Below are 22,143 nucleotides of genomic sequence, written 5' to 3'. Positions count from 1 at the left end.
GGTGTGAGGTGATACCTCATTGTAGTTCTGATTTACATTTCTCTAATGATTAGTGATGTTGAGCATCTTTCATGTGTTTGTTGACCATCTATATGTCTTCTTTGGATAAATGTCTATTTAGGTCTTCTGCCCATTTTTTGACTGGGTTGTTTGTTTTTTTTGATATTGAGTTGCATGAGTTGTTTGTATATTTTGGAGATAGAATATATTTTTATAGTTATCTTTTAAAATTGATTTTTAATTTAATTGCATTGTGTTTGGAGAATATTTTGTTTGTTATTGATTCTTTAGATTGGTTGATATTTGCTTTATAGTCTATGCATAGTTAAATTTATAAATATTACACATGAGCTTGAAAAGAATGTATGCTAAGTGTTGTGTACAGGGTTCTAGTAAATCCACTAAGTATAACTTACTGTTGCTTTTGCATCTCACTTATTTTAGGGTTTACTCTCCTTCCTTTATAATATGCATCCTTAAGTAGTTCATTCAGTGAGGGTACATAAATACAGTCTTCTTTCTGAAATGTCTTTCCTCATTCTTAGAAGATTCAATTATTTGTACAAAATTTTCATTTGTATTAGTATAAAGTTTTAAGTTGACAGTTCTTTTCTGTTGTATATCAAAGACATTATGTCTTCTGGCCTCTGTTTTGCTATAGAAAAATCCTTGCTTGTCTACATATTTTAAGTTTGTAGAAAATCTTCTATATTTTTCCATTTGATTTCCCATATCTTTGTCTTTGGTGTTCCTGTACTTTATGCTATGATATGTATAAGCATATATTATTTTGATTTATCTGACTGTACACTTTATTTTGCTTCCTGAGTCTGAAGATTCATGTCTTTCATCAATTATAGAAAAAAAAATTTTTTTTTTAATATTGTGCCTTCCTCTATTTCTCTATCATTTCTGTCTTCTTTGTATACTCCCTATTAGTTATATGTTAGACCTCTCATTCTTTCACATTTTTTAGTCTCTTTATTCGTTCTTATTTCTTTATATTCGGGGTATTTTTCAAGCATGAATATGCCTTTAACATATTGGGAGTGAAAGTACTGTAATACTTTGAAAGCAGGAAAAATTGTAGCACCATGGGATTCCTTAATGGAGAAGACTCTTAGTGATTGAGATGTGTAGCACAGTAACTATACATTTTGACTCATTAGTGAAATCTTATGCACTCTCTTACTCTTATAGTAGCATACTTTGTTGGTTGCCTAAAAACAACTTAATCCTGAATTCCTTTGAGTTGTTTCTTTTATTATAAAACTTGATAAGAACCAGTCTTGTTGCCTTCGACCTTAAATTGAGGTTTGTGAGAATTTGACTTCTTAACCTTCAATCCTTTCTTTGTTGAACTCTGCTTTTTCTATCCTGTCAGCATCCTCCATACCTTCTTCCCTGGAATTAGGGCTTTAAGGAAGTAGGATTTGACTGCAGCCTGGAGGTATAATGGCCAACCCAGGGCTTCCCTTTGTTCTCTTAGTGTTCTTTGTTGCTTGTTAGTAACAATTACAGTAACTGGACAAATAAAGTTTTTTAAAAGAGTTGCTTTTGAGAAAAAGAGACGCAATATTGGTTTTCTGAGTTTCCCAATCCAGATCTAAATGCATCACTTCATTTTCAAAAGTAATAAAACATACACTGTAGTGGCTAGAAAATTGCAGAATATGTTAAAAATATTATCCTACTTCTGAAAGGAATGCTTGTGCTCTGAGAACTCAGGGAGGGGAAATCTTGATAAAATAATGTAGCCAGGAGTTGCAGCATGTGTAATAGTTCCAAACAACATTTTGTTTTCATGGACGAGAAAGTCAAGAATAAATGCATAGTCTGTAGTGCTTTATCTAGAAAGAGTCAAGGGATTGGGTGCTTAGGGTACAAAAGGAGTGGTTGTGAGGTGAGCAGGTTATTCTGTAAGGCATTTTTTTCATCTCCTGTCATCTTTTGGAATACCTTTATACTCTCTGGACCAGATGGACTGTCAGAACAGATGGAATGAGATGATCTCTCTGAATGGTGAGATCCAAATAACCAGAAGATTTGGGTCATTTTGAGAGTTGGATCGTGTGGAACTGTATTATCTATTAATCCCAGCTTATCTACCTTATCCTCATGAAATCAGGCAATGTGTTTCTGAAACTCCCACTTGGCAACTGGCAAACCATCACAGAAAGGGATGGGAAAATAATATGAGAAAATTGACCCATTCTACTGAATGATGAGTCCTTCTGTTCATGAATAGAGAGCAACAGAACTGGAGAAAACCTGCCTGCCAAATTCCCTAGGAGAAAAGAAGTTACATATTTCTAACCACAGGGATGCCATTAGATACATTAGGGTGTAAGTAGAACACCATCTCCTAAAAGTATAGTCTATGGAAAAGTGTTATGTTGGATGTTAATAGGTATGCTTGCTTTAAAGAAAAGTCCACGTATTGTGCGATCAGAACTCTCTCCTCCCTTTTTTTGTGAGGTCCGCCTATTAGCATCTCCTAGAGTGTGCTTTTCAGAACACCATTTTGTAAACACTGATTTAGAAGAATGTTTATCACCTAAAGATTTAGGAACTGACCTCACGTCTAAAAAAGGATGAGGTTAAAAAGTATGTGCCTTCGTGATGCCCTGTTCAGAGGCCAAGATATCTGTATGGACTGGATGTGTTGAAAGGCATGATGAAATGTGAGTAGAAAAGAGAAAGGCCCAGGAAGTACTACAGCATCGAGTGTGTTCACACAGCTGCCATCCAGGCTGATTTATTCTTTATTTAGCACCTTTTAAATGTATATAAATCTGAATTTTGTTTATTATTAATGATCAATTAAAATATGCAATTAATTTTGAGAAAAAATAAGTACTGAAAAGTGCAAAGAATATATCAGTCACTCACTTAGTACTCATGTTTAAGGTTTTTTCTTCTCCCCAGCTCCTTAATAAGATTGAACTTTTTCTGGAGGGCGTGAGGGGATTTTTTCAGTTTCTGAGAGCTCTGTATTATATAATGAGGAAAAGAATGACCTTGACCAAAAGTCTAAAGCAGCTGGGTCTTTACATTAAATTGTAGGCCCTGAAATTTCATTGTTGAAACACCAGTCGCTATGGCTAAAACTAATCACCTGTTAAAGGGTAGTTCTTTTAAAAAAGGTAAAATCATGACTCTCATACAAATATAAAATGTACATCTGTCAAAGATTGTATTTAACCCATTAATTAATGTAGGAACCAGTAGAATGTTATATCCTGTTTAAAGGAGGATTCAACACACACACATTAGTGGGCTTACTGAAGTAAATTAACAAATAGTTGCAAAGCTGGTCAGTATCCAGTAGTCAGTTATAATTCCTCCACACTCATCATAATTCATCTGTATTTCTGTGGACAAAAATGATTTGCATTACAATCCATTTCTACAAACACAGAGTTGTACAGTAACTCAAGGACAATGAATAGCAGAGATAATCTGGAAGGGTGTGCTAGACAAGACCCCCAGTAATGGTTTTTGTCACAATTTTTCCTGATACACCAAATAATTTAATTTATATCACCACGTGCAAGAACTATATAGCTGTGTGAACTATTTGAACAGGACTACAGGTAGAAGAAAAAAATAAAGAGGTGTTCAGTGGGGATTGTGAAACTCTGCCTTTCAGATCCTGTGTTCTAAAGACTGTGAAAGGCTGTTTGCATGTAGGTGGGCAGGGAGGACTGAGGATATAGTGAGAGTGCCTTGAAGGCAGTGCATTGCTTTCACTTTTGTTTGGCCATTTCAATGGATGATCTTCAGGGAATTTAAGTAAACTGATATGAGTGGTGGCCCCTCTGGTGCATTAGTCCCTGCAAGAGACCACTGTGACCTCAGTACCAGGAGAGAACACCTGGGGACTTCGGCAGAGGCAACCTTTGAGCATCTGACAGCGGTGTCCAAATCTGCAGACACTTGTTTAAAGAGTTGTTTAGGATGAGCCTGGAATCCTTCATTCCACCTTACAGGATAAGACCCATAAAGGAAGTCTCACTTTCTTTATTCTTTAAGAGTCACTCATTTTTTATCTTAAATTTGAGAAACCCAGTAGGAAATATTTGCTGCTCCAGCACTTTTAAAATATAAGATCCACGTTCAAGTAGGAGGTAGGGTACATCCCAGCTCAGAGGGATGTTGCCTATCTTGGTAGGAGTTAATAAGCTTTAGGATTCATGTACATTTCACATTTTCTCGGTGCTTAGAACAGGTTCTTGGGCAGAGTGGCACTCAGTAAGTGTAGGAAATAATTAGCTTCCTTTCAGCACTTGACACTGTACGTAGCATCTTCTTCCCTTGATTTGGTCACATGCTTTCCTGCTCACTTTTCGACTTCTTTCTGTCTCTTCTCTATTCGATGTCCTTTCTCTTCCTGCACCTTAATGCTAGTATTCCCCGAAGCCCCATCTTTGGCCCTTAAATCTTCTCTCTCAGACCTCATGCCTTATGTGTGTGTATCCAGTACATTCTCTGTCACTTGGACTCATTTTAACACTAGTCCTTATCTTCCCAATGGACTAAAATTCAGTTCCTCTTAGATGGAACACCTCAAAGCTCAATGTGGGCTAAACTAAGCCCGTTTTTTCTTTCCCAAATTAGCATATTTGGAACTTCATTCCTAGCCATGCTCCTACTGCTTTTCTCCAGCACCCTGTCCTCCAGCTTGGAATCTCAGAGATGATCTTCGACCCTTTCCTCCATCCCTTTTCATATAAATCAGTCATTGAATTGTCAGTCTAGTGTCCCAGTTGCCTCCGTTTGGAATTTGGAGCTCTCCTCCTACTGTTTTCCTGGTTTACCTGTACTTTTTATTCCAAAGTAAAATGAGAAGAGGCTGTATTTTACTGAGGGAAGACCACAGACTTTGATCTAAAGCCCAGCCCACATGGCTTCATATCTTAGCATTAGCTAGGCAGCTTGGAGCAAGTGATTTAAATTCACTGAATAACATCAGTTTTTGTGTCTGAAAAGTAGGGGGTTTAATGTTACAGGATTATTGTGAATATAAATAAAATAATGTTGTGTAAGTGCCTAGCGCAGTGCCTTATGCATAATAACCACCCAAGAAATGTTTGTTGAATGAAGTTTGTGGCATACTGTTATCTTATGGATTCCAAAATGGGTTAAGAAAAATAGTGGCAAGAGGTCTAGTATTTGAGTAAAGTAAATGGATTTTATAGCATTTTTAGTAAAGAGGATAGACATGCTGCTGATTTGTTTACGTTTTCGAGCAGTTAAGTGGAACTGAATTGTTATTGGCTGTCAAGTTACATGAGAGAAGCTTCCTGAACACTCACTTACTTGGAGGGATACGTGGGAAGAAGAGGATGTATAGAGAGTAATATATTTATGCATGTCTACCGGCATTACACATTCAGAAATTCCTGGAGACGGATGGAGAGGCACACGTCTTCAAATGATAAACAGAAATGCTCAGGCTCCTTAAATTTTATTATGAACGATTTTTGTTAACTCAGTCCCCCTGGGTAAAAGTTGATCTGAGCAGCCTGTTCTCATTTCAGTCAGTATCCATAGCCCTTTCTTTTTTGGCAGGGAAAAATGTTAAAGTAAAAAAATATCTATTTCCCTGGCTTTGGTGTGGAGTGGCATGGAGGAGAAGGCAGGTAAGGTAGGCGTACCTTCCTGGGGACAGAAAGGTGGTGTCCATTCTGCCTGGGACATGGCTCCTAAAAGTGGGAGGATTCTCTTCAGTGCCAGTACATCTTTTCCAGCCATTTAGTGGTACTTTTCCCACTTGGCAGCAACAATGTTTTGCGTAAGGCTCAGGCCTCTACAGTCTCAATACTTAAAACCTCAAATCTATGTTGTTGCCTCTGGAGGTGTTTGGCCAATTATTATTCTTGCTAGTATCAGGTGTTGGGTTCTCTTTGAAATCTAAAGCTTCCTTGGTTTTGAACACTTAGCTCCATTTTACAATGAAGGAAGGAAATGATAAATATTATAGAGGAAACTTTAAGGAATAGTTTTTAGAGACTTGTCCTTATAGAATTGAAGAGATCTTAGAAAAAAGGAGAGGAAATAGCTGAGAAAGGGACAAGTTATCAATAACTGCACTTTGAAATCTAACTACAGACACTGGTAGTGGTGGTTGCTGACTGTTAGGGGTGTAAAAAGCCAGAATATGTTAAGCAAAGGTTTATTTGTACTCAAGAGGAGACTGATAGACTGTTATTTTGGGAAACCAGTTCAGCTGCAGAAGTCAAATATGGTGCAGGTATGCACAGCAAAATGGCTGGTGCAGCAATTTGCCTGAACTCTGAGCTGCTTTAGATGCTCGCTTCTTCCTTTTCTTTTAGTTTTCTAAAGTTGCCTTTTACTTTCTCAAAGAATGGCCCTGTTGTGTAGTGTGAAATGGATTGGTATAGTGTTCAAAACTCGTTCGAGATTCACTTGAAATGATGACTCTGTGTTTCTAGTTTTGCAACATTTAAGTTTTCAAATGATTGTCATTCTCAAGTTGTAGGGAGCAGAACTGCTTTCAAAGTTAGATGTAGGTGTGGACTCCCAGATTTTATGCGTATACATAAGGTCAATAGAATTTCTATCTAAAAAATGTCATGTGACACATTAGTAAAGCTATGTTTATAGAATTTATATTTACAAAGCTAATGTTGGCCAAGATATCTCCAGGCAGCTTAAAGCCAGGCTCTGGTTGTTGTTGGTCCTTGTCTCAGGTACATGAGGATGGTGGGAATGAAGGGGGAGGGCTGGCCATGCAGGGGAAGTATTTAGTCATTTGAGGAAATGAGGGTGAGAAATTTTGCCATGGTGGGTTTTCAGAATGAAGCAAGCAGGAAAAAGGAAATAGTTCTCTATGGATATTGTTCACCGTTGTGTGTGGACACGAAGACAAGGAACAGTCAAGTGGCAAACACACACCAGAAAAAAATCACTCTGCCTTTAATTAAAGGCGAACAGCGTATGCAAAAAGAACATACAGCAAAATTAGGTGAGGTACCCTGTGCAAGAGGAAACTTATTTGGCTCAAGTAAAATAACCGCTCTTCACTGTGGTTCATGTGCCAAAAGCACAGACAGTGTGATTCAAACAAGCAATATACAGTAACTCCCCTGTGCTTGTTTATTCCCTTCCTTGCCTGAGACCTGTACAGGGTGAGCCTGAGGTGCCGATACCATGAACCCTGCCCTGCTTCCTCTGTGCCCTTTAGAGGCACACTGTGACATTTTCTTAATTGGCTTGTGATTTCACATTATTATTTCTGTTCATTTTTGAGAACTAGTAAATAGAGATGATGACCCCTGGGTATTCCTGTTTTCCCAGAGTAATGGTAGAATCTTGGAATTAGAGAAGATGGGAGAGAAAAGGTCATTGGTATGATTTTTTTTTGTTGTTGTTCTAGTTCTGGTTCTCCAGATTGGAAAGAGTTACTTGGTTTGTTTTGGCCTGAAACCAGCCTGGTTTTCCCCAACATGCCTCCGAATCGTCATCTTTAATTGGCTTATGTTTTTGACAAATTGAACATGCAACCTTAGTTTAAGAGTGGTTGAAATGTTAGCAGTTAGGAAATAAAATCAATAACTAAAACCTAATTAAGCTCTTTTTGGTCACCTCCCATTGCTTTGCTACGTCAGTGGTGTTGGGAACGGTTTAACCTTAATATATGGATTTAGTGTTGGGCTAAAAGCACTTTTACATCCATAATCTCATGTATCATGTTAGGTGGGTATTATTATCTATGTTTTATGGCTGACAGAGTCAGAGAGGTAGGTGACTTACCTAAAGTTCTATGGTCGATTAAGGCAGAGATGAGACTTGAACCCAGGTTTTCTAATTCCACAGTTGGTGATCTCTGTACCAACTGAGTAGGTGAATCTGTTACAGAAATCTTTCTATAAATTAAGTGGATTCCATGTTTCATTATTAAGTGAACCCATTCACTTACAAAAAGGATCTATTCCAGTAGAATAAAAAACACATATGCTGTCTGATAATAAAATCACATGTAAGACTATAGCATGTTTTTCTCATCACATACGTTAAGGAAAATAACTTTCTGATAAACCAGTAATAAATAGTGTTAAATACCAAAATTAAGTCTGAAAGCATGGATATTAATAATTAAGGAAGGCCATAGTCAAAATACATTAAAATAACACTCTCTAAAAGTGAAACCGGGGCTTCCCTGGTGGCGCAGTGGTTAAGAATCTGCCTGCCAACGCAGGGGACATGGGTTTGAGCCCTGGTCCGGGAAGATCCCACGTGCCGCGGAGCAACGAAGCTTGTGTGCCACAACTACTGAGCCTGTGCACTGGAGCCCGTGAGCCACAACTACTGAAGCCCACACGCCTAGAGCCCATGCTCCGCAACAAGAGAAGCCACCGCAGTGAGAAGCACGTGCACCGCAACGAAGAGTAGCCCCCGCTCGCCGCAATTAGAGAAAGCCCCCGTGCAGCAACCAAGACCCAACGCAGCCAAAAATAAATAAATAAATAAAATAAATTTATTAAAAAATAAATAAATAAAAGTGAAACCATGCAGAAGTGACTTGGTTTGTGAATTCCTTAATTTAGGACTTTCGTTAAGCGAGGGTAGCGCTACTTGAAGAGGAATTTAACCTGCAAACTTAGGCTATCAGAACTGTTGAGGTTATGATGAGCTGCCTTGTTTCACCCTGAAATGAGGAAACAGACCAGTCACTCTAGTAGGAAGTCATTCAGCCGAGAAGGAAGGAAGACAAAGCGTTAGCAGTAATCACAGGCTGGTAAGAGCCCGCTGCCTTCCCGCCCCGCCTCCTTCCTCCTCGCGCCATCCTCCACCAAGCCTGAGCAGGGAGAGTGACAAGAAACACTGGGGAGGCCCTGCTCTGTGCTGGCAGGAAGGCTCAGGCCACCATGACCGAATCTGTAATTTCTACTTCTGAATAAGTGGCCCTTTTCCCCCCGTTAATTTACTCTTTTGTAATGAGTGAGTTTAAAAAAATCTTTTTTTTTTTTTTTTTTAAATATATTGCTTTCAGATGTGACTCCCAGGCTGGATTTGAAAATAAATGTTGGCCATTACCTGATCAGATGCTGTACGGCCTTATTTTTAACCACTGTTTCCTTCAAGGGCCTGTTCATAGTGCAGAGGGCTGCAGGAGACAAGTGGGGGCCAGAGTGGTGGATTGTGGCCTGAGGCACTTACTTGCTTGAGAAAAGTTGCTGCCAGATGAGTAGTTTCAAAAAGCTTAGGCTGGGCTTCCCCGGTGGTGCAGTGGTTGAGAGTCCGCCTACCGATGCAAGGGACACGGGTTCGCGCCCCGGTCTGGGCCGCGGAGCAGCTAGGCCCGTGAGCTATGGCCACTGAACCTGCGCATCCCGGAGCCTGTGCTCCGCAACGGGAGAGGCCACAACAGTGAGAGGCCCGCGTACCGCAAAAAAAAAAAAAAGCTTAGGCTGCTGTTGTGGTCTTTAGTGGGGAGAGGATTAAAGGGCGTGCAGTTTCTCCTCGTCTTTATAAATATTTGCTGGAGAGCTAATGGGTTTTTGCGTGCGTGTGTATTTCCTTTTTCTATGGGGGAAATTACCAGTAATACAGGAACATCCTGTGATAAAATATACAAAGTACAGGCTGAGGGAACGGATGGATGAAATAGAAGAAATGTGCCCCAGGCCTGTGGCATGCTGTATTATGACTAGTCCTGGCATCTCGATTTGCCTACAGGTGATTAACTACAGTGTAGATAGAGGAATGTGTAGGGCATAAATAAATAGGCTATTCCATCAGCTGCTTTAATCATAAAAAGCATTCATCCCCGTCAAAGAAACCGCAAATGCTTTACAAGCCTAAATTTTATTTTAAATTAGTTACCCATCCTGGAAGAACTGCAGTGGGAATAATCCCATGTGATTTCAAATGCTCACGTGTCTGAAGGAAGCAAAAGCTTCACTGCATTGCTTAAATGGTATATAGATGCTCATCCAATGCAGTACCTGCGAATCTGATTAGATGCCTGCATCGAGGTAGTGAGACTGGGAATACTTTAAATCTGAGCTTCCAAGCAGAGAAACACAGGAAAGATCTCCAACTGTAATTGTTGATTCTGTGGAAAATAGCGTAGAAATTTCTAAAAATGCTTATCTTTGTTCCCGTTATCCTCTCTTCCAGAGGAAGTTCAAATATGGCTCCAGAGTAAGAGGATTACCGTATTAACGTTTTAATTTAGCAGTCCTTACTATGTGAAATTGTATATTAAGAAATATTTTAAACCACAAATGCCAAATTATTTACTTGCCGCCTTTTAATAAACTGGGTTCTCCTTTGCAGAGGGAGTATCTCAGGAAACTTTTCTGGAGCTTGAAGAAAGCTGTCCCAGCAGGGCACTGGGAAGGCCCCCTCCTCAAGACCGAGGAGCCCTCCTGGGCTCTTGCAGCTGAGAGGGGGCAGCGCGAGGGGTGTGAGAGCACAGAAAGACAGCCTGGTAGCCCTGGCTTCCCCTTCCGCTGCCCCCAGACATCAGGAGAGAGTGTCAGGGCGAGCCCATTGCCCCTATTCTAGCCTGTTATCCTAACCAAGGGGAAGCTAAGAGCCAGCTGGTCCTTCCAGCACCAGGATACAACCTCCACCCTCAGGGCTCTCACTCTCCTTCCCCCTCTGCTGGACCCCCTGAGAGAAAGCTCTCTTCCTTCTGTGCCTTTTTGCAAAGAGCTTCCTTTTCACATCTGGGCAGGGGAGAGAAGACATGGCTCTACATTTTCTTGCTAGAGTATGGTTACCTGGCATCAGGCCCCTGGTCACAGTGGTCACAGGGGGGACCCAGGTTGGAAAGGCTATTTTGACAGCACAGCACCTGCTTTTTCTGAGCCCGTCCATTAGAGACACCCTTTCCTAATCAGATACCCACCCCCTCACATGGTAGGGTGAGGGAGTAAAAGGTTCCGCTGAACTATAACATATGTGTGGAAAAGTACACAGATTGTAAGTGTACATCTTCATGAATTTCCACACCTAGAAGCACCCATGTAGCCAGTATCCAATGAAGTTTCTTTTTATAATGATATTTCTTCCCAAATTATGAAAGCACTTGGTAGGAATTTTGGAAAATACAGCAAAGTGTAATAAAGAAAATAAAATCCACTCACTGTGCCTACTCCCCAAAAATGGCTACTGATAACATCTTGGTGTGTTTCCAGTCTAGCTGTCTGTTCCCATGTCTCACACACAAAGACATATGCACACCCACAAATACACACATGGTACCACAGCTTCCGAAGTCTCACACGTGTGTGCGAATACACGCAGAAGTTCCAAATACAGATTTGTAGATATTTCACTGTCTGGTGGTTGGCTCCCTCAGCAGAATGGCGAGAAAGAAAGGGAAACTGAAAACCATCTGTCTCCTTACTTGATAGCAGGAAAAGGACTCCTTGTGGAGGGGAAGGTAAATAAATGGTCGACATATCCTTGATGTGATTCGTAGATTTCATTTATCCTATATTTTCCTGTCTCTCAGTCAACTAGCGTTGATGATGGGAAATTTAAAGACTTCTCAATGCGGACCATTAAGTAGAGTAGAGACCTTTTGGTGAAGAGCAGAGGTGAGGCCTGGGCTCACACTTTTCATGCTCCTCTGTGAAACTGAACCCCTCTTGGCTCCAACTTCACTTTTGCCAGAAGGCCGACTTTTCCTTTTTCTTTTTTAATTAGCTCTCTCACAGATAACCCAAGCAGAATTTAACCACAGAGCTCTTGCTTTAACAAAACGTTGGAAATGGGCCCGGGGGTTTTGTGAGTTACAGCAAAATGATCTTCCTCGTCACTACTAAGATGGATGCGATGATGCTTCCTTGCGCTGCAGCGGCTGGTTGCTTTCGTCCTCGCTGCATCTCCCATTCACACTGTCAGAGAGGGAACAGTTGGCACCAGCTTCCCGTTGCTATTGGTGGTACAGCCTGTGTTGCCCATATGCTCTCGAGCTGGCCAACAGCTCAGCATCTTCAGGGGGCTTGATAGGGTCCCTTGTTGTGGAAAAAGTTGTTTCCCTCACAAGTGCCTATGCCCCTCATTTTTAAAAACTATTTTTTATTTTCTTATACACTTGGGATTTGCATTTTTATAAAAGTTTATCAGACTTTTTATATTTGCAAAATGTTTTCTTCGGTCACTCCTTTCTCCTTGTTTGTTGAAAAAACATGTTCACAAACAGTATGAAGTAGCCTGCCTGTTTACCAGAGTTCTTTTATTTCTTCGCAGTCGGAATCAGCTGTCCGCCCTGCCGGCCTGCCTGTGTGGTCTGCCTCTCAAAGTCTTAATTGCAAGTAACAACAAACTTGGATCGCTGCCTGAAGAGATAGGTCAGCTCAAACAGTTAATGGAGTTGGTATGTTACTGATTTTTAAGATGCCCTTTTTGTTTGTTTACTAATTGTAGCCTATCAAGGTAGTCAGAAAGACTTTTTGCTCCAGTGGGTCAAGGAGGGGATCATGTCCCGTGGGAAGGTCTGTATATGATAGAGACATTAAGTGGGGAAAGGAATAATCATGGCTTTGCTGTGACAGAGTTCCTGCAATTTATAGGTTTCCTGTAGTTTACACTTCCTGAAGTTTTCAGGATTTACAGTTCCTGAAGTTTACAGATTATCCTATGGTATTTAGATCACTTTTTTTTCAGATTGCATAAATAAATTTGTGATACATTATGGATACACTGGCAAAATAATCAGCAAATAAGTTAGTAGGCCAAACTTTATGAATGTATATAATTAACTTGGAAAGAAGAGAATGTCCTGATTCTCTAAGAATTTTAGGAACCGTTGCTCCAAATTAATGTAACTTTAAAATGTGTCCATATCCTCAGGGAGAAGAAAGAAGAACAAGTTATAGATAGGCAGGGGTGGCTTGTAAGTGTGTACCTGAGACCGAGATGTCAGCTCCTTCACTACTAATTGAATTACTGACCTTGTTTCTAAAATGGGAAAGAATGAGTTCTTTCTGTACTTCCGTTGAGCTAAAGATATCTTGGGTGAATGAAGAGTCAGGAATGAGCAACAGGTCTCAACCATGATAGTCATAATTTATCCTCCAACAAGCATTCTTCCGTACTGCCCTTGTGTCCAGCACAAAGCTGGATGTTGTGATTGCAACCATGAAAAGGACATAATACCTTCCTTCAAGTAGACTCCAATCTAGAACATTGATGGCCAATAACTTTTCTCTTGTGTGTCAGTTCCAGTTAATTTTTTCAGGGCCACCTGGAACACTGGGGTGGTGGCTTGTGAGGCCCAGATAAAGAGTGCTGTGACTCTATGGTCATGTGTTCATCTGGAATTGGCTCTGAAAGTGACAGCCCCCATGTCACATATGTATCCACTTTGATTTTAGGACAGAAGTGAGTAATTTCTGTATAAAGGCAATAGAGCCCTAAAAAGAGTACCTTTTTCAGGATGGCAGTATCTGAAACCCATTCCAAGTAGCTCACACCAAGAGTTGGGATGAGTCAGAAGGAGACAGGGGTCTTCACGTCCCTAGCACCATGACATCTGGTCAGGGATCGTGAGTGACTAGAACAAGGTACTGGAAAGTTGTCAAGAACCACGGAAGCCACTGGTTTTCTTGCTCAGCTTTCTCCATACAATGGAGAGGTCGCCTAGCCCATAGATCCCAAGTTTAAATGTTCCCCCAGATAAAGCACATGGCAGGACCTACTAGCATGTCTCAGCCTTGGTTTCTGAGTGAGAGAGGTGAGACCTGGTTCCAGCGTCCTCTCCTGACTTGGTCAGCGATGCCCAAGGCACATGGTCACATTGCCTGGACACGGCTGCTCGGCTGCCACCGAGAGGGGTGATTCTGCAAGAAGTCAGATATTAATTTGGGCAGACACCCTCCTCTCCACAAAGTCTCTATTACAAGAAGTAAGTGCATGGCGTAGGAACTGATTGATTGATTCAGTCTTGGGGTTGGGGAGGGTTTGTACAGGAAGAGACCTTTGAGAGGCGCCTTACATAAGTCCATGTAAGGGACAGAGGAGGCACTCAAGAGAGAAAGGACCGCTTGTGCAAAGGCCCGACAGCCCGGGAGTGCACGGCATGCCCGGGGAGTGTGAAGCAGTATGATCCCATTGAGGCTAGGTGGAGTGAGGCTGGGCACTGCATCCTCGAGGCCACGGCTTAGATTTAGGCCATCATCACCTCCTTCCCAGAGTGTTCAAGGCCCTGCTGAGTCTGGCCCCTGCATACCTCTCTAGGTTCATCTCTTGTCCCTGACCCCTTTACCCTCTGAATTCCAGCCTTGTTCATTTTCACTTCTAGACTTTTGAGCACATCACTCTTTCCACAAGGACTGATTCTTCCTTCTCTTCTTCCCTTGGTCAGTTCTTAGCCAAGGTAGATTTCACTTCCTCCAAAAGCCTTGCCAGACCCTCCAGGCCAGGGTTGGGTGCTCCTAAGGCCAGCACCCTCTATGTGTCACTGAACTTTCAGGGAACCACATTTGTCTCCTCACTTGGCGTTCTCCAGGCCAACACCCGCTACACCTTGAAAGCTGATTCAGCACTGGAACTGGGTGTTACTTGCTGTTTTATCCCAGTGCTTGGCACAAGGTAGATGCCCCCAAAAATGTTTGCCGAAGGCTGCTGTCAAATCGTGGACAGTGGACCAGGAAGGTGGCTTGGGACCGATGGCGAGGACTCCCAAGGGCCGTGCCAGTGAGTGGCGACTCTGTCTTTCAATCCAAGTTAACTCAGAAGGTTCCATTTTAACTGATTCTGGAAAACAAAAGATATAGCAAATAACACTTCGGATGAAACTGATATTTATTTGCTTTTTAAAAAAAATGCTTCTTTCAGGAGTGTGATAAACCCCCAAATCCGGGTTTGCTAGAATTTGGATTAGGTCTTGCAAACATTGTATGAGTACAGCGTTGGTGTTTTACCAGTTGTCGGGCTCCTGCGGAGTGGATGTGTGGCACATCGGTGAAGTCAGCCTTTGGCAGCCGTAATGTGTTTCTGTCCCACTGCACCCTGGGCCTAAGCTGACAGCGTGCCACCCATGGGCTGTGCTGCTACAGAGCAGCTCATCTGCTAATAGGTGCTGCACGTGCTGAGCCCTGCAGCCAGCCCCACACGGGGCAGGGCTTTCCTCACATTCTCCTGTCAGCTGCTGGTGGCAGGCGGCAGAGGTAGAAGAGCACTGTCTCTAGGCTCGGGGCACATGAGCTGGTGGGTGGCTGTAAGGGATGCCCTGGGCTTTTCTTAGGCCCCCATCCGGAGCTCAGCTCTAGGGAAGCTGCTTTGCCTCCTAGCTCCAACACTGCCATCAGCCTGTCCTGTGTCTTTTCTCCACCAGCAATAACTCTTGCACACTTGAATCCTAGAATGTTAAAGCCATAGTGGTTTTAAAAGACGTCTAGTCCGGAACTTCCCTGGCGGTCCAGTGGTTAAGACTTCGCCTTCCAATGCAGGGGGTGCAGGTTCGATCTCTGGTCGGGGAGCTAAGATCCCACATGCCTCGGGGCCAAAAAACCAAAACATAAAACAGAAGCAATATTGTAACAAATTCAGTAAAGACAAAAAAAAAAAAATGTTCTGCATCAAAAAAAACCCAATCTTTAAAAAAAAAAAAAAGACGTCTAGTCCAAGCTCTCAACATCTTACAAAAGAAGAAACCCAAGGCAGAGAGACAGTGAGCGATGCCCAGAGGGTCAGTCACCCTGGCGTAGCTGATTTACAACCCAAGCAGAAACACCCTCACCGGCTCTGTCCCCCACCCAGCCCATGATGCAGACAGCAAATGTCATTTTAATTTTTTGTTTCTGTTTTTTGTTTGTGCCTTTAAAAAAATTTTCTTTGGATGTATTTTTTTAACATCTTTATTGGAGTATAATTGCTTTACAATGGTGTGTTAGTTTCTGCTGTAGAACAAAGTGAGTCAGCTATACACGTACATACATCCGCAAATCTCCTCCCTCTTGGAGTATAGTTGATTCACAATGTTGTATATTTCCTGCTGTACAGCATAGTGAATCAGTTATACATACACATATATATACACCCCCATTCTTTTTTAGATTCTTTTCCCAAATAGGTCATTACAGAGTATTGAATAGAGGTCCCTGGGCTATATAGTAAGTCCTTATTAGTTATCTATTTTATATATAGTAATGTGTATATGTCAATCCCAATCTTCCAATCTATCCCTCCCCCTCTTTCTCCACCTGGTAACCATCAGTTTGTTTTCTACATCTGTGACTCTGTTTCTGTTTTGTAAATACATTTATTTGTACCATTGTTTTTGAGATTCCACATATAAGCGATGTCATATGATATTTGTCCTTCTGCAAATGTCATTTTACATGTACTAGTAGCCACATTAAAAAAAAAAACAAGCAAATGAAATTCATTTTAGTAATATATTTCAGTTTATCCTAGATAGCTAGAATATTATTTCAGCATCTCTACAATATAAAATTACTGAGATATTTTGTAGTCTTTCTTTCCTACTAAGTTTTTGAGGTCTTCCACTGACACAGCACAGGTTGGACTAGCCCCATTTCTCCTGCTTAATAGCTACATGTGGCTGGTGGCCACCCTACCAGACAGGGCAGCTCTATAGCTTGTGTTCTTCCTGCTCTATGGGCAAGTGTGACCTTCACAAAAAGCATTTATTTGTGAAGTTGGTGAATATTTAATAACTTGCCATTATTTAACCGCAAGGGGTGACTGGCCTTGCTTAAGGTCACAGACTAAAAAAGATTAGTTTCCATCCATTCTTATTTATTTTTCATATCTTTTTGCTTAAAATAGTATTGATACTACAGGTAACCATGTCAGATGATTTTTAGCTATCAGTTGGAAAAAAAATTCCCTGGAGAGCCTGAAGTAATTCTAGAATTGCGTAGGAGGCTCCTGTTTTGTAGTTACATAGTAACCAACTTGTTAAAAACATTTGGGTGCTCCCCAGGCATTCAGAGTACCTTCAGTCACATAGCGCTGATAAAATCTCTCAGCTTATTATTAGGCTCTGAGCCCTGTTGAACTATTTTGGTAGAAATATTTGAGAAAATTTCACATCAGACTCAAAGAGTATCCTAAACTGAGTTGTAAACTCTCTTCTCTTCCAAGTATGAGCGAATGTTCCAGAGTCATCATTCGCCGAAAAAACAAAAACCAAAGCACCATGGCCATCTGCAAGAAGGGTGCCCTCTCTAATTTTTGAGAGGAGTTGGATTTGGAAAACAGTATCTTACTTTCTTGAATATATCACAATTATCTAAGAATCTTAAAACATAAAGCGTTGCCATTTAGTGATTGTGATTGCGCAAAGAATATGGACAACCAGTTTTTCCTCCTTCCATGAAGACTTTCATTAAGTAACACTTCTGAGACGTCTTTTCTTGAGTCCACAGGAGAGGCGAGGATATATTTCCACATTGTTTCGGGTGCCGGAGAACTTAGGGGAACCTAAGCTCTATGGAGCTGCCCCTCAAGGGTCATTTCTGATGAGAATGATGTAGAACTTTCTGACCTCCTCAGCTACTTTGAATTACTTCTGTACCACTTGTCTCCTTAGAGCTGTAGCTGTGTGTCTGTGTTGCTTTGTAAGTCTTTGTATCTGCATGTTCTTTCTATCCAGGAAAGAGATAAAGCACTGGCATTTACTGAGCACCTACTGTATGCCAGGCACTCTGCTGAGTACTTGACATGTGTTCTATCATTCGACCTTGACAATAACCCAGCAAGGTGGATATCCTGTCTACCTTGCACAGGCAAGTGTGGGTTTCAGGATTACTTACCCAAAGGGCGTGGGGCCATGACGTGGTAGAGCTGGAGTGAAAACCAGGTTTGTCTGTTGAAAGCCCAAGGCCTTTCCGCAGTACAATGCAGCTGTGCTCACTGGGTCCGCATCTAGATCGTTAAGCCTCTTATGGAGAGGAGCCATGATTTCTTTCTGTGCAGTTGCCCTATTTCAACTTGCAGTGGTTTTCCCATTCAAGTTGGGGCAGGCCGGGAGAATGTTACAGAAGTAGGGTGTGGTACAAATGGACCGTGTCTGTCTGAGAGTTCCCTCACTGAAGAACCTCAAGCCAGGCACCAGGGTCAGCAGACTTCTCTCGGGTTGACGAAACCTCATTTTACTCATAAAGACAGTGTCAGCATCCTGGAAACATGTTTTTTGTGTTTTTTACTTGTCAAATCATACCCGAAGGATAAGGTGTGTTAAATATTTGGTAAGAAATACTGTATGAATGCCATGTTATACTTAACAGATGGCTCCGAAGAAGACAGGCACACTAAGGAAGAACACAATAAATTTGAGAACCTTTTATGGGGCATTTGCCAAAGGTCTTAGAAGTTTTCTTACCAGTTCTCTGTACGTGCTGACACATTGGGGTCCATCTCTTGTTTGGTTTTTCTCGATTCTGCCCTCTCCTAACTCATGCCGTGTGTGAAAATTGTGTCTTCCGGCTCTAAACTTCATATAAGAGAACATAATATCACTGTTTCAGAAACCTGCTTTTACAACCCCAAACTCACTGGGCCTGACTCAGATAGTAACTGACTGGAAGGTGCATTTCCTGGCCCTGACTAGACATGCTACTTTTTTTTTCCTCTTTTTTGTGAAATGTTTGGTTGTGTGGAGAGTTGGAATTCAGGGATTGATTATAGACACAGAATGTATTGAGGAACTTCTGAGGAAAATCTCTCCATTTTTTTATTATGTTTCGCATTCCAGTCTCTGAGGTAGGTGTAATGGAGACGTGAATTCATGTCTGATGTAATCGTAGGTCCATTCATAGTCTCTGGAGATGCCTTCTAACTTCTCTGGTTTCTGTGAGGGAATTGGAAACTCATGGCCTGTGCAGGGTCCTTTCTGTTGCTTCTATCTCTGCGTTTCTTATGAAGAGCAGTGGGGGTGAGGTATGTGTTTGCTGGGTATGTGGAAGGGTGTGAGGTAGAGTTTTATACTAGAAGTAGACTCTCAGTAAGTGTTGAGAGGTAATAATTTGTCATATCAGAGGTTGCTTGAAAAAGTTTTGAGTTTAAATGAACATACTGATTTGTCTTAAAATTGAAGTTCTCATTACAGGCATTTAGGTTTTTGATTGCTGAAAAATCAAAATTAACATTACTCCTAAGTGAGTTAAGTATCTATCTTTCAAACAAAATCTCTTCATTATTTTTGATATGGTAGATGGATTTTCCTGATGTTGGAAGGAAATTGGAATTATTTATAATCTCACCTCTTCTTTTTACCTAGGAACAGAGAGGTTAAGATATTTACCTAAAGTTACACTGAGTCATACAAAAGACATTTCCAAAAATGGACATGCTTACATGATGGGAGGCCAGTATTAATAGCTTATATTTCCTGTTAGAACGTTTGCATTTTCTTCAATTAAATAAAGAGGTAGATTTTTAAAAATAAATTTATTTTATTTTTGGCTGCATTGGGTCTTGGTTGCTGCACGTGGGCTTTCTCTAGCTGCGGCAAGCGGGGGCTACTCTTCTTTGTGGTGTGCGGGCTTCTCATTGCGGTGGTTTCTCTTGTTGCAGAGCACAGGCTCTAGGTGCACGGGCTCAGTAGTTGTGGCATGCGGGCTCAGTAGTTGTGGCTTGTGGGCTCTGGAGCACAGGCTCAGGAGTTGTGGCTCACGGGCTTAGTTGCTCCACAGCATGTGGGATCTTCTTGGACCAGGGCTCGAACCCGTGTCCCCTGCATTGGCAGGCAGATTCTTAACCACTGCGCCACCAGGGAAGCCCAAGAGGTAGATTTTAAAATACGACTTAAGCTGTAGTATAACCACGCTAAGTTTCTGAAAACCTAAGAGTCAGGGGCAGGTAGCTCATAGAATACCATGTGCAGTTCTGCCGCTTAGCCTGGTCTTACTGGAAACCTTCTGTAACCAAGATCATCTTGATGCAGTAGTTATGTTGGCTTTCATCAGAAGTCACGACTTAAGAAAGCATGTCTAGTCTTTTAAAAAATATATTCTGAAAGTGGACATTTCCTAGTTTAATAATCCTTGAACCTATGCTGTTGTTTTAAATCCTTGTCATTTTTGCATTCTGAAGGTAAGGTAGCAATTAGCAGTCAGTCAGCTAAAATGTATTTATCTCCAACATGCGTTTAACCCTTCTAGAGACCTTTTTAGTTGCCCAGAAGAGTTGTGATGAAATGAGAATCTTAACTTCTAAAGTTTTTCTTTTGGTTGCTTAAAAGCATCTTGATTAAACCAGTGGAAAATAAGTGTATTTTAAGTCATAGCTAAAATTCTCTATTTTGTTTTTTTTAATCTAAATGACAAAATTAGACTGGCTGGTTCATAAAACTTAAGTTTGAGTATTTATGTGATTATATATTGCATAATGATTAGATTCATTTCTGTATCAAAGAATAGAATTAGATTATATAATGCATAGTGATTAGATTCATTTCTGTATCAAACAATAGAATTGGGCCTACCTGTATATTTATAACTTTATAATGCTGAATATAGGGTAATTTGATTTCACTGTAGTTTGGAATAATTATTTTCCAAGACATAGCTTAGGACTAATAGACCATTCAGAAGGGATTCATTTGACTATTCTAAGAAGTTACTGGATCTGGAACTCATAGCTTGATAAATTCTCAGTATTGCAGAAATATGGGGCACTAATGTTGTGTATTTTTAAAATTTATTTTCCTAAATCATATCTTTTTTAAATGAACTTCCCCCCCCAAAAAAAAGCCATTATTTCTTTTAGACTAAATGTGGACAGACATGTTATAGAGAACCAGGCTATTCTAGGAATGTTGCTTTTATACTTTTTAACCAGAAATACGTTATCTGAAAACATCTAGACTATTTTCCTCTCTGTCCTCCTCCTCATTCCCAACTAATTAAGACATAATTACCTATGGGGTTTTATTTTTGTGATGAAATTCATAACCTTTTTAAAACTTGGCAAGGTTTAATAGCTGGGAGGGCATTGAGTTTGCACAGTTTTCTGCAATATTGATCATACAAGAGTGAAAAGTCTTTATCTTGCTTTTTCCCTCATTATTTTGGCAGGACAGGAAGTAACTGAAATCAGTGCAGAGTACTATTAAAATAATTTGACCTTCGCCATATACCCTTCAAAATGTGAATGGACAATTGGACTTTATGTTTCTAATTGTCTACAGATGTCCTGTCTTGTAAGTTAGAAGGAAAAACTTGTTTTATCATTATGTGAAGTTCTTTAAAAAAAATAAATTAGGAAAGCACTTTCCCTGCAGGTAAACAAGTGTTTAAATATAGCTGAGGGGAGTCTCTTTTCTTTGATAAGGCCATTTAGAAATATATGTTGGAAAAATTACCTTATATTTATGGAAACAGCATACTCTTAATTTCATGGCTAGCTGGGGTTAATCAACAACGTGCAAGGTGAGTGTAGTACACAGGAAAAAAATGGAATAAAGATGCATTTCATCTCAGGAGATTTCATGGTGAGACTGTACTGCCTAAATATATCTGTTCTCTTTTAGTTTTCCTCTCCCACCTCTCTTTTTTTTAAGAGAAATGTTCTTTTTTTAATTATGTCCTTAAAACTTTTGAAAATCATCAGTTTCACATTGAAAAATACGTGATTCCCGTAATCTGCAAAAGGGTCTTTCTCATGCTATCACTCGCAGACTTATAAAACATTTTAGGTGTCAACATAAATCCTCCTTAGAGGTGGAAAATAATTCTCACTAATTCTTCTCCCATGACCTCCCCTCCTCTCAGCCATCACCAAGATGACTGTGCCTGGTCCTGAGTCCAATAAAATGATTTAATTTCCTATATTTCTAGGGCTTACCTGTGTACCATTTGTGTGAGGACTCTTAGATTTTAAAATGGTACCTCTTGCTTATTGGTAACTTGGTGGAAGCAAAGAAAGATAAAACTTTCATTGAAAGGGTTTGGTTGTTGACTTTTGTGGCTGATGAAATGCCACAGTAACTGGGAAAAGGTGGCATTTTACTTTTCACTTCTCATATGTGGAAGTATATTCAGACAGGCAGATGCCGTTGAACACCTAATGTCCTTAACCTGTCACGCGCCAGCCCCCTGCCCCACCCCCAAGTCAGACAGCTGAGTATGCAACAGTACGGCGGGCTGATTCCAATGCGTACACCCAGGCTTTACAGATCACAGCTTC

General features: G+C 40.8%; 1 protein-coding gene across 3 annotated transcripts in view; it reads left to right on the top strand.

The window, feature by feature from the left end:
* Window positions 1-22,143, top strand: part of LRCH1 (leucine rich repeats and calponin homology domain containing 1) — a 188,449-nt gene that overhangs the window by 98,501 nt on the left and 67,805 nt on the right. For all 3 annotated transcript variants that reach the window (XM_032611020.1, XM_032611022.1, XM_032611023.1), the window contains exon 3: window positions 12,235-12,361. In XM_032611020.1, the coding sequence (XP_032466911.1) occupies window positions 12,235-12,361 (127 nt within the window). The remainder of the gene's footprint in view (window positions 1-12,234; window positions 12,362-22,143) is intronic.

The sequence above is a fragment of the Phocoena sinus genome, chromosome 18 (genome assembly GCF_008692025.1).
Source record: "Phocoena sinus isolate mPhoSin1 chromosome 18, mPhoSin1.pri, whole genome shotgun sequence".
Taxonomy (NCBI): Eukaryota; Metazoa; Chordata; class Mammalia; order Artiodactyla; family Phocoenidae; genus Phocoena; species Phocoena sinus.
The sequence above is the reverse complement of the archived record's forward strand: the minus strand, read 5'-3'. Positions and strand labels throughout refer to the sequence as shown.